Source organism: Physcomitrium patens, chromosome 10 (genome assembly GCF_059467195.1).
Source record: "Physcomitrium patens ecotype Gransden chromosome 10, ASM5946719v1, whole genome shotgun sequence".
In the NCBI taxonomy this organism is placed as follows: domain Eukaryota; kingdom Viridiplantae; phylum Streptophyta; class Bryopsida; order Funariales; family Funariaceae; genus Physcomitrium; species Physcomitrium patens.
In genome coordinates, this window is record NC_143419.1 from 15,895,041 (window position 1) to 15,910,311 (window position 15,271).

The 15,271-nt window shown below is 39.0% G+C and overlaps 3 protein-coding genes across 3 annotated transcripts; all 3 read right to left on the reverse strand.

Annotated features, from left to right (window-relative positions):
* Nucleotides 1–1,135: 1,135 nt before the first annotated feature.
* LOC112287228 (mitogen-activated protein kinase kinase 1a) lies at nucleotides 1,136–4,800 on the reverse strand. The gene is made up of 9 exons (XM_024530042.3): nucleotides 4,639–4,800; nucleotides 4,215–4,360; nucleotides 3,821–3,905; nucleotides 2,957–3,079; nucleotides 2,542–2,772; nucleotides 2,247–2,429; nucleotides 1,789–2,012; nucleotides 1,620–1,665; nucleotides 1,136–1,368 (listed from the first exon to the last, which is right to left on the reverse strand). The coding sequence occupies exons 2-9, from the start codon at nucleotides 4,298–4,300 to the stop codon at nucleotides 1,288–1,290; spliced, it is 1,059 nt and encodes a 352-aa protein (XP_024385810.1). The 5' UTR covers nucleotides 4,301–4,360; nucleotides 4,639–4,800; the 3' UTR covers nucleotides 1,136–1,287.
* A 1,353-nt stretch (nucleotides 4,801–6,153) lies between these two features.
* Nucleotides 6,154–9,641, reverse strand: LOC112287348 (uncharacterized). Its single transcript, XM_024530269.3, has 10 exons — nucleotides 9,398–9,641; nucleotides 9,118–9,192; nucleotides 8,686–8,790; nucleotides 8,330–8,406; nucleotides 8,066–8,189; nucleotides 7,658–7,722; nucleotides 7,333–7,402; nucleotides 7,088–7,163; nucleotides 6,871–6,952; nucleotides 6,154–6,724 (listed from the first exon to the last, which is right to left on the reverse strand). The coding sequence occupies exons 1-10, from the start codon at nucleotides 9,444–9,446 to the stop codon at nucleotides 6,620–6,622; spliced, it is 828 nt and encodes a 275-aa protein (XP_024386037.1). The 5' UTR covers nucleotides 9,447–9,641; the 3' UTR covers nucleotides 6,154–6,619.
* A 3,006-nt stretch (nucleotides 9,642–12,647) lies between these two features.
* On the reverse strand, nucleotides 12,648–15,271 carry LOC112287995 (equilibrative nucleotide transporter 1). Its single transcript, XM_024531714.3, has 2 exons — nucleotides 14,231–15,271; nucleotides 12,648–13,700 (listed from the first exon to the last, which is right to left on the reverse strand). The coding sequence occupies exons 1-2, from the start codon at nucleotides 14,745–14,747 to the stop codon at nucleotides 12,898–12,900; spliced, it is 1,320 nt and encodes a 439-aa protein (XP_024387482.1). The 5' UTR covers nucleotides 14,748–15,271; the 3' UTR covers nucleotides 12,648–12,897.

The following is a 15,271-nucleotide window of genomic DNA, read 5'->3' on the forward strand; positions in this document are numbered from 1 at the left end:
TGTAGTGAAAGCTTTTTCAACAACTTTATGGTTCTTTGCAAGAATCAAAACTTCTTTTCTATTTAAAGTGAGAGTCGAGAGGTGATAACCATTAATACCCACATCTCGGTAGCTGATCAGACTCTGAGGTGCTGACGGTGCAAACATCGCATGTTTACATTTTATGATGGAACCCGCAGGTAATTTTACCATCGTTGTGCCCTCTTGGAAACAAAACGCATTTGCTCCAACCATGGTCATCATATTTTTAGTTTGCCAAGTTGAAGATTTTTCAATAAAAAATCGTCTATCTTGCAAGATAGTATGTGTTGATGACTTAGAGGCTTATATGACTGAAAGACAGCTTTCTGAACTAGTGACTTTTCATCTGTGCTGCATGCTAGAAACTAGTCCTTTTTCACTCAGGTACCCTCTCCTGACCAGAAGTAGAATTTGTAACTGCTACTCAAGGTTCTAATGTTGGGTGCATTAATAAACTACGCTCCATGCTCCATACTTTATAATTGTAATATACTAAAAAAGTGATACGCTGGATTCAAATTACAGAGCTGTGTGTACTACAAAGTATTCCTGAACGACAGATCAATGGCACCTGCAGCATACGATCCCCCAAGAGGGCTGGCCGATGGAGGATATTGCATGGCATCTCGACTTGTTGACTGATAACTTACGAGGAAGCAGTATCACCTGTCCTGTTAGTCCTAAAAGTAAGTTGGGAAGTAACGTTAAAGCACGTTCATTTCAATCTCGGAACTAATTCTGATGTACTCCGAGATCGCTACAAAACATACGGCATTATAAAGCGGACCTGGTCACACAAACTAGAGAATAGCACGTCACTTCGTTGAGGACATCTAATGCTGGAAGATTTCACCAAAATGTTCACAGTACCCGACAAATCCCTGCTGACTTCTGGCAGCAGTGATGCCTTCAATATCAAGACACAAGCCCTTCATAATCCTGGACACTCCAGTGACTTTTACGTCATACAAGTGAGTAATTGTTCGTGATAGTGGGTAGATTTGAACACCATGAATACCTGAATTGCAAGAAGCAGACAACCGCCGACTCATTCAAAACTTTCGTGGCATCGTCACTAACACCACCCAACAATTGCCATTATTCCTTTAGAGCCTACTTGAACTTTCCACGATTCTTTACAACAGAAAGGCTGAAACAAAAATTACAATGTCTGCAGCATCATGTTCACCCACTTCCTCATTTCACTGCTCTCTAGCCAAAAATAAATAAATAAATCAATACATAGCAAATAGAATCTAGGCAACTCTAGGCAAGAGGCACTAATGGGGGTAGCAACTTGGCCAATCCATACTCCTCCTCGTCATACTTATTCACGAAAGGATGATTCTGCGACACCACCAAGGCAGACATGTTAGTCCCAAAAACCAGCTGAAGAAATTACCTCAATAATGCAGCTACGCAGTATAAGAAGTGAACCAGAACATTTCTATCAAAGGTGATTGTAAGCTGGTTGACCTGCTTCAAAACTGGTAACAAAAGGGCCTGTAAATGAAAAAGAATAAATACTGGTGAGACCTCTCATGAATACTGTGATCCGTGGTATTTAGAGACTTTAGTGTGGTCAGAGTTAAACATACCAATAATTCTGCTGCAGTTGGTCGGCACTTTGGATCCTTCTGCAAGCTGCCAAAGCACACGAAATACAAGTTTCGCAATCAGTTATCACGGCATAGAAAGGTTAACAACAACCTTTACTCACTGGTCAACAAAACCACATGGGGGAAGAGCGAGGATCAACCAGCTTACCAAGCTGAAATGAAAGAGCAAAATTCTGGAGAGAATTGGTCCGCAGGAGCAACAGGAGGAGGCTGATCAACAATGGTTTGAAGAAGTTCATAAAAGTTCATCCACCCTTCCTCGCTTCCTGGTGGCTGATAAGGGTATTTACCAAGTGCACACTCCAAGAGCGTCAACCCTAAGCTCCATATATCGCTGTCGAATCCATAGGTCCCGCCTAAAACTCGCTCTGGCTGCAATATTAGGTGTTTCAGTGAGAGTGATGAGATTCCAAGTGAATTACAGAGCCACAGACGATCACTAAGCTTAGAGTCAGGACCTGGTCCATTTCTAAAATTGCTGCAAAGTGTTTGTAAGCTGTAGTATCTAACTTTGTGATATTGATTATCTTCTGTAATAGTGCAGATTATGTATAAGACGTGACAGAAAGAGGCTGGAAGAAATACGGTTAAATTAAGACTACTTACCGACATGTAAGTGCAAGTACCCACGAAAGTGTCTCTCACAGCCATTGAATTGGCCAGCACAGCGCTGACGCCAAAATCTGAGATCTTAACCTCGCCTTTGTGGTTTACAAGGAGGTTTGAGGGCTTGATATCTCTGTGAATAATGTGCCTAGTTTGGTGAAGGTACATAAGCCCTAGCAAAACCTGCTCAACAAAGTATCACGCTTAGGCTAATTTCAATCCGTCTAGATTAATCACAACTAAATCCTTAAAGTACAAAGTAGAGCCTAATAAATGTTTGAGTTTGACCACTTACTTGCTTGCATACAACACCCAAATTTGGTTCCTTGATACACTTGGGCTCCAGTTCCTTCATAATGTCGGCGAGAGAACCTCCGTCCATGTACTCCAGAACAATGGATATGAGACCATTATTGTAAAATGCGTGGTAGCAGATTACAACATAGGGACATTGAGATGCGTGGTTGATTTTCAGCTCTTGCACAATCTGCTTCCGTGTGGTTTCTTCGATGTTCATATGGATCACCTGCACCCCACAATTTCAGTGTAGAAGGTAAGGTGAAGGATAAGATCAAATATCAAGAAATACCAGTCCCGTCCACCGCACTTCGTGGTTTGGTTGGCGCCTTTGGATCATAATTATCTCTCATTAAATGTTTGCAATGCACACATACTGTTTGACAAAAGCTCAGTCACAAAAAGAAGTTAACCTTGAGGGCATATGTTTCGTTAGTCCATTTATGCCTAACTAGCTGTACGACACCACCGCTTCCTTTGCCCAGCACTTTCACAGTCTCCAAGTCTGAAAGAGAGATGTTTCCATTCGCAGCCGGCTGAACATAGACCAACACCAGAACTCAGTTGCAGTGAAAAAATAGCGTCACGATTAAGAAACGTTGAAAGCAATTCTGGCTTACCAACATTGCATATCATACGATTCAGCTAAAACCCACAACAGGGTTCACAATCGGTTCCAACTTGTTGCTAGAAACAAGCCAGGACTTGTTGCCGTTGAGCAAGAATCCATTCTAAACATGTAGTTTCATCATTCCTAATGTCGTCATATCCCTGTGGTTATCGCTATTACGTGACAATGGTAAACTCCAATTATACCACAGAGAAAGTCCACATTCTTCAGTGAGTCCCTTCAGAAAAACCCATCCAAAGCTCTGTACTTCAACAAGAGAAAAAACACAAGAATTGCAGCCATAACTGCACTTAACCATCCCGTTCTTTTATTTTCGGAAAATTCAGCCCAAGCTGTACAAGGCCATTAACTGAAGAGGGCCAATTGTAGATAGTGTCTTTGAAATAGCCAAAGATGATAGAAGATTACCTACACCCATAAGCACCAACTACTCCTATTTACCCTAACTTCGAGAATCCAATCACTGCCCTACTATTTCAGGGCAAGCGTTGGTTGAAACTTCAATCAGAGACGGAATATCCGGTTCAAAACGAATATTTAATTTAAATGGGTGTTCAGCATTAACGTGATCACATTAAAACATAACAGAAACTGAAAGAAACCAGCAAATGAGCCACACTATGTGCAGGAGACGTGTTTTACTTACAGTAGATGTCTGAGTCTGGGACACAACCCGGATTCCTTCCTTATTGAGCATGATATCGCCATCTTGAAACGTACCACTCGCAGTTCTAGAAACACCAGAAAAAGCACAGGCTCACACGTTCAGGACTCAGCCCCACACTACAAATGGAGAATAGAACTGCATATTTTAGCATCATCGATAAATTTGGTCACATATTGAGCACAATTGTGGTTACCGAACCCAGTGTACGATTAGTCCCTAATCAGTGATGAGATAGCAACAAAATAACGCCCTAGCTAAATTTCAGAAGAGGCGAAAAAATACGAAGCTGCTCCAGGAATCCCAGGATGAGCTCAAAGACATGAAATCGGTGCGTGGCATGATATGAGGACATTGAGGAAGAATCCACGCTTACACGTAATCAGAAATGGCGTTCTCCTTGGGGACGTTCACGCGAAGGGCTGAATTGCCCCCCTTGAACTTCCCCCTCGCCCGCCTCATCCCGTTGCTCGCACTCACCCTCCTCCTGGACTCCTCCTACAGAGTCGAAGCCTCCACCACCTAAAGCCATCCCCACACAAGAAAAACCCAACCCTAAGTTCCACCAAACCCAAACCTCACCCCATCCGCACCTTAACGCCCTCCCAATGCCGCTAATTTTCAAACTCACACTCATTCACCCCAAAGCCAACTAACAAAACCTCCATATCCGCAAGCTCGAAACCAAGCTACGCACCACATTAACAACAAGCCTTTACAAACACAAAACCCACTACTACCCAGCTACACCATGATCATGAAATACCTCCTGAACAAATAGAAACCCACAAGGTACTCACCCTGCTCAAAACTGTCTGTAATCACTTCTGAGGCTCACAAAGCCTAGAAGAAGTGGGCAAGTGCAGTCTGCTTGTGTGTGAGCTCACAGAACTACTTGGACAGATCTAAGTATGCAGAATAAAGGCCTGAAGTGATGCACACAAAGCTCCAGAGAGCTTACTAACTACGAAGCCGACTGAGAAAAGAGCAGGACGGACAAACTTGGCAGTGTCGAGAGGAGGCAGAGGAGGGGGAGAATCCTCGCTGTTGTCTGAACACCTATCGATTCTATCAAACGCAATCTACCAAGATTTCTGCAAAATGTTAACATTTCCAATCATGTTTCACACAAGATCGTTGCCCTTTTGAATCTTGAACAGTGTTATCCGCAAAAGTGTAGGATTCGTGAGTTATTTCCCAGGTCGGGTGCCACCGTTCACCCGCAACCCTTCAATTATACCAGGTTTTTTGGTCACTTGTATGACTGCCTTGAATGCGAATTCCTTTTGGTTTAGGTTTATAATTTCGGCGTGGCATTAGTTTGAATGTTGCCGCGCAGGTCTGTGGCCAGGATCTCGAAGTGGATTTTTGCGGTGAATAGAAAACTTGGGTGCTCTTTTGGTTACTTTCCATGGAAATTGTTTGTGTTGGACAAAGTCGTCAGCATGGTCTACAGAAGCTCCATCTTCTTATGTTTTTAAATTAAGATATATTCTTTCTTAATTTTGGTCTGCGTTTGAAAAACCAGTTCAAAAGAACTTCTGGCTGAGAGATGATTGGACCTTGGTGTGACGTTAGAACAGAGGTATATGGAACAAGGATATCGAGTAGGAGGAGAATAAGTGGTTCAGCCAAAATTTTATCAAAATGCTTAATTATAAATTGTATGTTGCTATGTAAAATTAAAATCTTCCCATTCTAGGAAGTTAGCACCTACAACCAGATCAAGTTTTCATATTTTCTGTACCTAGTACGTGGCACTTCCATGCTTGTACGTGGATGAATGCGAGACCCGTAAAATATCTCTCCCGAAAACTAGTTCCTAATTTCGTTTTTGAGACTCAATTCAGCATCTAAATGAATCCGTATCGACCAAAGATAGGTTCCCTCATATGATTCGGACGTAGAGCATGACACTATTCCTGACAATATGACCCAGTATCCGACTTTACCATTCGAGCAAGTTTGGTTTTTAATAGCTCACATATCCATTGCCGTGCCAAGGTTCTATCAGCCTAACCAACAATTCGAAAGAGAACTCAAGGCTAGTGAGATCAACGACATTATCAAGGTCGCTGTAGCTGAATGTAACCCTTTCAGAGCACAAGACTTGGTCCGGGGAACATCACACAACCATGCCCTCGAGGCATCTATGCCAAGTCCAACAAGCACGTGAATGTTTCCATTTTCCAAAGGTTGATTTGAATTCTTTCAGAGAATGATACTGTAAAATATTACATCGTGGGAATGACAGATGTACTATTTCTCACTTTCGACATTCAAAAGAAACTTAACCAGACAGCTTACTAAGTGCAGTCCAGAAGATCACTTTCATAAAGCGAACATAGGTAGTTGATTTAATAGCTGGGAATGTAACAAATAACTAGATGTAGCTTAGTTTGGGTCAACCTTGACTTTGTAACAAAGCAAAAGGTTGACCATCCTAAAGATCTATCGACCATGCTAAGAAATCTAGGATTCACTTGGATTAAATTGCAGGAGAGCATGTGACGAACACTCGGTTACATACACAAAGCTGCCACCCACTGAGAGATTTGCGTTGGCGATATGCTGATGATCCTGCTCGCAGATTTGTTAAACGATCTCGGCATCAGTTATTGGACTGCAGTCAAAGCACAGGCTAGTTTTTTGTACAAAGATCTTTTCATGTTGGCTAGGCCACTTCGAGAAGCCAGATGAAGATAAATTACACAGGCACATGGTTAATGGCCATGAAGAAGATGGTACTCAATCCATCTCCATCTCCATCAATCATCAATTTTAGCGGGGTTTCACAAAGAAACTAGTGATTAATCGAGATCCTGGTTCTTTACTGTTCTTGGACGACGCTATCTGCTTCGTAGCTGGGCCACTTTGTTTGCTCCTCTGAAAAATGAACATCCACCAGAGACGATAATGCTGGTTAAATTGAACAGGTTCAGTTATAGGTTTCAGGTGGGAATACTTCCGACGTCAAAATAATTATCAAATCAGCGTCAACATATGTACATTAGCTGTATGAACATAAGTACCTTGTTTTCCTGTGGTTTTTGAGGGGCAGACATGGTGGGTACGAAAGGTACATGTGCTGTCTTCGAAGTATCCATATCCACTCTGCATCAAAGTGCGATTCCTTGTAGTTATTGAAACAAATTTGTGGCGGCAGAACCAATAGATCATTGAATTCACAAAAGACAACGCTGGAGGCTTTTATTGCGCTCTGACAGAAAATAATAGACTACCACGTACCCCAAGTATTTACAGATTGCTGGCACCCAGGGATCCATCTTAACATATTCTTCTAGCATTTTGGTCACATAAGTATCTGCACACCCATGATTTTAAATCAATCTTCCAATCATCTGAATCATCATCGGGAAGTCCTGGCAGCAACTTTTGGACAGGCGCCATGTATACGAGTGATTCTCTAACAATTCACGGGACATAATTTCGAGACAACGTTCTTCAAAAAACACTAAAACTGATACACTTACATAGATCATTTGAAACCATTCCTTGAAAATTACGTGATGATGCCCGTAAGGCTCCGGATAATCTGTTCACCTGCCCAAAGTCTGTGATAAGTCACATATTTGATTGCCTAATTTGTTTTCTTGTGCTGCCAGTAAAAATCTCAAAGAGGTGACAGCAAGCCGCTATGTTGCAAAAGATACAGTTACAGAGATGGATGTGTTGAACGAACAAACATCGCAGTGTTCTGAATACTTGTCAAATGAGGCACTAAGATTCAAACAATTGCTGTCCACATGCTACACAACGCCTATCCAAATGCATCTACTTGAGTAGTAAGGCTAGTACCTTGCAAATCAGCCAAGCTACAGTTTTGGAGTCGTCCAGCCTGTAGTACTTGACCTGCCCAACGTCTGCAGCGAAATCAGAGCAAAAGCTAATTCAAAAGGGTACTTCGGAGGTTCTCAAGAGATTTTCAAGCTGGGTAAACCTAGTAGGCGATACGAGAGTGAAATTGTTAGGTATTAGGATCGAACCTTATAACCTTCAGCTTGCAATCAAAATATTAAATCCAGAGCAAGAACTGGAGCTACGGAGGTAGAATCAGCGAGAGCTGCTTGAAGTGATCCAATTCGTTGTTGCAACAAGGTACTAGCAATTAGCTACAGTCCTTCCTGCTTTAGATAAATTAGGTCTGTAAATACCTTAGCATGTCCTAGAAATCCTACAACTAGGATGAGACTATACAATGCCCACCTCTTGTTTCACAAATGACCCCAATAGACCTCTGGAGATAGGGAAGTAGATATCTATAGCCTGGGTAACCATCCACTGAGAGTATGTCATCGAGCGATCTGAACTTCCCCAAGTCATCTCCTTTCTGCCATAACCAGCGTACCAACTTTGTAAGAAACATCATACTCATTCAACTTAATTAAATCTTTCTCCTTAAACCCTACTTTTCACAAACAATTTTCTGAGCCACAACATCGTTAAGAAAAAAGGTGTAATGAGTCTTGCCTTCATGCGCAATTGCTCTAGAATGGGGAGAATAATGAATAAAGGATCTATTGGTGTTGCTAAGTATAAACTGCCATCTGAATACAAAAGGCCACAAAATAAGCGAAGCATTAGAATCTAGAGTACCATCCCCAGCATTAGCATTCCTAAATTTCTGTACAGTGAATTACAGACCACCTCATATATGTAAATGTGTATAAGACGAGATTATATCATAGCTTTCAAACCTCGCTAATGTGCTTATCATCGAGGACAAGCCAAGTCCTACTTCACATGATGATACTGATCCACCCGAGAAATCCTCCGTGCATTACACTCACAAGAGGAATATGAACAAAAAAAAAATCATATATCACCTGCGCAAGCGAAGTTGTCAATGAACCAAGAAGTGTGCGTCTGTTTGGACCAATGAAGCTCTTGTAGCTTTCCATCAGTTGCCACCAAATAACACGCTTTCGAGCCTTCATCATCCATGCAAAGTAGAAAGCAGGATCAGCTCCATTATTACAATACATAAGAGTAGATCCTATCATAGAAAATAAAAAACCAAAAGTATGAACAATCATGGAGCAACTAGAAAAAAAATAGGACCGTAGGACAACGAGGAGTAATTGTGAAGACAAAGGATCGCCGAATGCATTGGCGCACAGAGGCCTTTCAATTTAGGGTATACTAAACAGGCACTACCATCTTCCCTCCCCGCCGTAATCGATGGAGAAGTTTGCTCACAAGGAAACACCGCATGAAAGCAGATGAATGGAACTCGAAATTGCTCAAATCACTCGTACCTGTAACTGGGTTACGAAGATGCAAAAAATGCTTTTCAAATCCACCGTCACCCACAGCACCTCCCTTGTAATCACCTGCGAAGCAACAGATACAGCCAACTATCACCCACAGGACAATCTCATGCACCAGAGGAACAAAATCACACCGGCATTGCAGAGTGAATTAGGTCAGAGAGAAAACAATAATAATAATCCCACAAATCCTATGGCAACATCGGGGAATGGAGTGACTCAGAGCATATTACACCAAAACACTGATCAACGATGGCATTGCCCTCACATTGACTGATGAGCACACGGGCTTCGGCGTGAGCTGAACCGCTCCCCATGAGGCTCCACAGACTCTGACGATGCGTGGTGATATAGCAAACTGGGTGCAGACAAGAATGCCCGCAAAACAAACATAATCTGCACACAAAGTAATGGAAGAACACGATTTGCGAGGAGGAGGAGAAAGAAGAAAAACACGAAAGGGCGGAGTTTACAAGACCGACCTGCACACCGAAGTGGGGGAATGGGACCCCCTATTCAAAATGGGCTCCCTGCCTTTAAAGGTAAAAAAGTTGTCCGAATTCATGAAGCCAATTCTTGTTGTGGCATATTATGCAAAAGAAATTTGAATAATTTTTTTTTTGTAATTTATTTTCAATGATAGGCCAAAACTAATCATAAGTCAAAACTAACATACACCTTAAAAACATTTTTACATGTATATCCTATTCTGTTAATGAGAAAAACCTTCATTAGATTGTTTTGGTTTCTCACAAAATATTATTTCGAAACTTAAAATCATCTTGTAAGATTTATTCTATTTTATTTAATTTTTTAAACTTATGAACAGTTTAATTTAATTCGACAACAGAATGCACTACATGCAGTAATTATAAATTCTAATTTAGGTAAAAAATATAAACATAGAAACTTAAAATTTTGTTCTTTTTTTATTATGTATTCTTAGTTTAAAAACACCCTTGATAAGATTTTTAATGTAAAAATAAATCATCTCATTCAATGTTTTCAAATTTCGATAGAACAATAACACAACCAATGGATGTTTGGAAAATATTTATTCTATATTAGCAATTTTAATTGATATAATCCTTAAATTCTAAAATCTACAATATTTTGTTATTAATATAAATTATATAACATTTACATTCTAAATGAAATAATTATTATACAAGTTCTTTGTTATGCTAATTAATTATAATAAAATTCCAATTTAACAATGATCTTAGTCATTCAAATACTTAAAATTTGAGCTAAATAAAAACATTATACAACCAAGATAAATTTTAGCTCTTGAATAATATTTAGATAGATAGATAGGTAGATAAATCAAAGAATAAATAAAGTATTTTAATTTGAAAATTTTAAATAATGAGATTATTATATTTATCTGTAGTATTAATTGAAAAATGTATTCTGAAATTAATTAGATTCACTTTGTGTTCATTTTGGTGTGTATATGTAATTAAATATAAAAATATTAATTAAAAATATTCTTATGTATTTATTACTTAGAATCTTATATGTCTTATTAAGCTGTTAGAACAAACCATTTATATTTATCTAAAACCCTATAATAGCAGCATTTGATAATACACCTAACCATCCTTGGTAAGATATTTATTTTGGCCTCAATAAGATTCAAATCTATTAAAATTTACAAGACCTACTTGGATTGGTATATTTGCAAATATGTAATAGAATTTACTTAAAATCCTAGTAGTATGCCTTAAGTAAATTATTCTATAATAATTGTTTTTTTAAAAGATGCTACATTGCAATTTTGGTAATATTACTGTTTTCTGAATATTCTAAATAGTAATATTCTTTAATACTCTTTAAGTTTTAGAATATCACTGTTTTTTCTTAAAAGAACATCCACTAAATTTTGAAGGAATCTAAAATATTTCATATTTATTGGATTTTTATTACATAATTTGAATTTTTAAAATGTCATTTTTAGATTAATCTACATCTTAAATAGATATGAATGAATATTTTAGGAGAATTGTTAAAATAACCAATGTATTTACTAAATCAATCCACCCATCCTAATCATCATAAAAAAAAAAATCTCCACTACTAAATCTACATTGGTTGAAAATCAATGAAAAAAATGGTTGGATTTGCAACCAATGATGATGGGTAGGTAAATTTAATAAATTCTTGGGTTGATTTAACAATCTCCATATTTTGTTGAATTTTTTTCCATATTTTATTGATTTTTTTTTTTTTTTTTAAATCAGGTGTATTCTTTAAAATATTTAAAATTCTCAAATATTGTATTACCTCTTAATCACTTTATATTATGCCAACTTATAGTTTTTTTATACTTCGAAATAATTATTTTTCATAAGTGTTAGAGTTCCAAGAATACAATCATTAAGTCTTGCCCTTTACATAAATGCCTTTTAATGTTATAGTTATTATTTTAAGATTGAACTTATCATAGATTAGACAAAATCATCCCTAGGTTAGTAGATATGAATGAATGTTGCATTTCAAGATGTTATCCATGGACATTTATGGAAGGTTTTGACTAGCCCATTGTCATCTTGCTACTATAGGTCAATGAATAGGTATCAAACACAATGATATTATTTTAAAATTAGTTGTTACAAATTTTTCCTAATCTAACATTAATTAGAAAAGTTGGTGCATGTTGTTGAAGCAATCTTCTATTTAAGCAAGGTTTGTAGTTCATATCTTGGTTGTGGTATACAAAAATTGAATTCGTTTATAATTTGATTTTAGTGGCTCTTTTTCTTTCTTCTCTATTATCCTCTTTTGTTCACCTCTTGACCTCTTTCACTTGTCTTTTTTTTAAATATTGTAAGTTTTTCATCCCTTGGACTTTGGATTCTCAAATTATGAAGGTAGGCACATGCATGCATTGGTAGACGCACCACAACAAAATCAAATTTGCCAAAAACTTATAATCAAATACAAACATAAATCAATCAATTACTAATCATCCCTTTAAGTTTCAATCTAGAGATAGATTGATCCTAACCTCTTTGTCTTCTTGATTTTATACCTTTTCCTAGAAAAGAGATGTATAACATTGAAAATTCTTTGATTGTTTAGTACCCAATAATATTATTTGTGAATTCCATACAAACAATAAAGATGCAAGTATTATTTTCTACTCCATTGCTTGCAACTCTTTTGCCTAAATTATTCATAGCCAATACCCTTCTAGTTATGAATATAAGATTTTTTCACAAATACATGTAACATAGGTAAATAAGTACATTAGGGGTTTGAGAATATTTCTCTTTGCTCTCAGTAATTAGTCAATGTTGGGTGATTACATTCAACGTGCTGCTAATCAACTATCTATAGGACAACTATACATGAGAATCCATTCACTTCATTTAACAACTGACTGAGATATCTTTACAGAGATTCACATCCAAACAAAAGTCACAGAATGCACAAAACCTCAAGTGAGGAAAGTATGAAACATGAATGGAACTTCCAAGAGAAGAACATAGAAGTCCAGTCTGTCAACAACAATAAAGAGAACGACTGGCAGGGGTGTCCTTAGAAAACGTATATAAAAAGTACAAAGACTGTGTTCACTTCAATGATAGGAAGATGTCTTGTCAGTTACATAGAACTAGGAAGTATACAGTAACCTCTCTGTCAATGCGAGAGAAAAAAAATGCAAGCACTTGTAGGTTGCGAATGCAAAAGAATCAAATATAAATCAGAAAGTATAATTACGTCTACTTGGAAAATAATTTTGTAACATCTACAAAGAATTCGTCAGATTATCCAGACCCACCCGAGAAGTGAGCCTATGGTTAGGCCACTGACCAAGAAAAGGGTCATAATAATACCTGCAGTCTCTGACTCTAAAACGGGGACATTCTTAGGCGCCACGATCATCACAAGGCTCGTCATGTAGCCATTCGAAAGCCCCAGCATGGCTGTCAAAAGAAACACAATAGCTTCTTCGCGAAAAATTGCAGGACCGTGCAGAACTGTGTAGAACAAAGGGAAAAAAACCAGCCTGCCAAAGCAACCCCAGATCATAAGGTTTTGATTCTCCACCATACAGACGCTGGTGAGGGTTTTCCCGGCCAAGTCAGATATGTTGTAAGCTACTATGAGCAACACAGGGTACCAATCCCCTAAGAAAGCTGAATGCACGTCTTCGGTGATGTATCCAGGAAAGATGGACATGGTAACTACATACACCACAGCCACTGATGTTGCTAACCACTTGATTTGGCTCCACACGTGCACAAAGCTCACAGGTTTAGTAACTTTGTCCAGCTCTGAGTCCGTAGTGGTGGTGGGAGAAATTTCGGTTGTATCCGTTTTCAAACCCAATTCACTAACATCCTGAGGTTCACTTGTTGATAGGGTAGATTCCAATGCTCTAAGCTTCATTCTATAGTGATACAGCATGACAGGTAGCTTATTAACCATGTTGAAGGAAAGGAGACAGATCAGCAGAAGGAGAGCTGTCACGATGAAGTATAAATCCGCACTCAACTTCAATCCTCTCACTGTCTGAGGTAGTGTGGCCTTCGTTATCACGCGTAGTATGGATGCAAGTACACCTGCAACAAATAACAACACATTGAAAGCCATCGTTTGGACGTATGTTAGACTATAAAATCAAAATACATGTGCATACTATTGAAACAGCTAATCATCAAACAGCCCAACAGAACCAACAAGCAAAGTCGAAGCTTACAATAAAAAAAAAATTAAATCACTTTGCACGAGGATAACGAGCTGGCTTACAGATCATAACTACTTGCCAAAGCCACAATATGCAGCTCTGTAATAAGAAGTGCTATTGGGCGAACTATTTGGGTTTCACAGCCAAATTCGCTCACATCAAACTTAATAGTGGGAATCTCTGTTCTATAAGTAAGATTAAAACGCTGCTTATCTCTCGAAATTACTCAAGTATACATTCAAATAGTTTCAAATGGGAAATTCAATTACAAAGGACAGCATATTTTCAAACATTGCCTTCGCGCTATTAGGAAGCACAATCTCAGCTGCATCATTTTCATGCTAAAAGAACAATTGCACGAAACAAAATTAACAAAAGTAATGTCTGAAGCAAGAAGAATCGTACCTGATGCAGCAGTTCCTGCAATCACAGCTTGCATGTAACGCCCTGGAAGCTCACCCGCTAATCCAATGAGACTTCCTTGCACTAGAGCATCACTAAGACCAAGTACAGCGACAGCACCGACTGTCAAGGCATACGTGACCTTCGTGCCTCTGTTGCCGGTAATCCACCACTCATCCATAGCAGGGACAAACACGAAAATGAATAGGAAGGTAATCAGGCCCAAGTTGATTCGAAGCCGTGCCGAAAACTTCTGGCAATAAAATGTGAGAATCAGCAGGAAGATGAAGCAAGGAATCATGTAAACGAGAGAAAATACGCGGTCCATGTGAGAACTGGGGTAAAAGACTTCGAAATAGTCCACAGCGCTGATGAACGTGTTCCATGGCAGAAGAAAACCGACGCCCAGCAAGAAGAAGGTAATGTACGCCAAGTTGTAATCATCCTTGACTTGTGTCTCTTCCGTTAAGGGCTGCCTCAATTCCCTGTCTGCATCCCCTTCGCTTCGCGACCAACCCATCTTATCTAACCCTGCTTCGTCCTACCACTCTGCACTGAGTTGGGCTCCTGCGTGTTGCATCTGTCGATTGTTTCTGACGAAAACAACAACAACAACAACACTCCACCCAAACTCCAAAACAACCTTCACGACGAAGACGCCGAAGATAACATAACAGAGTGAGGAAAACTGCAAAGCGTACAAATCCCGAACTGTAAAACTACAAAAGCTTCGAGGAGACTGTCACAAATGGGCTCAAATTCTTGCAGTGCTGGAGCTACACTAAGCAGAGTCTTGAAGACTCGCTTTCTTCATTCCAAATGCACGGGCTCACACCAACGAGGCCAGACGTACAGAGAACATTGAAGCAAAACCTGAAACACCGAATGCATTCACTGAGGCGGAGCCAAAAACACGTTTGGCAGACTGATTGAGCCACAGCCCAGCGCTATTTCTGACACTCAGATTCCAAAGCCCCTTTACTTATCAGCAACACACTTATCAAAACCTCAGCCTTTAATCCTAAGTTTGTGAACTTCGGCTTC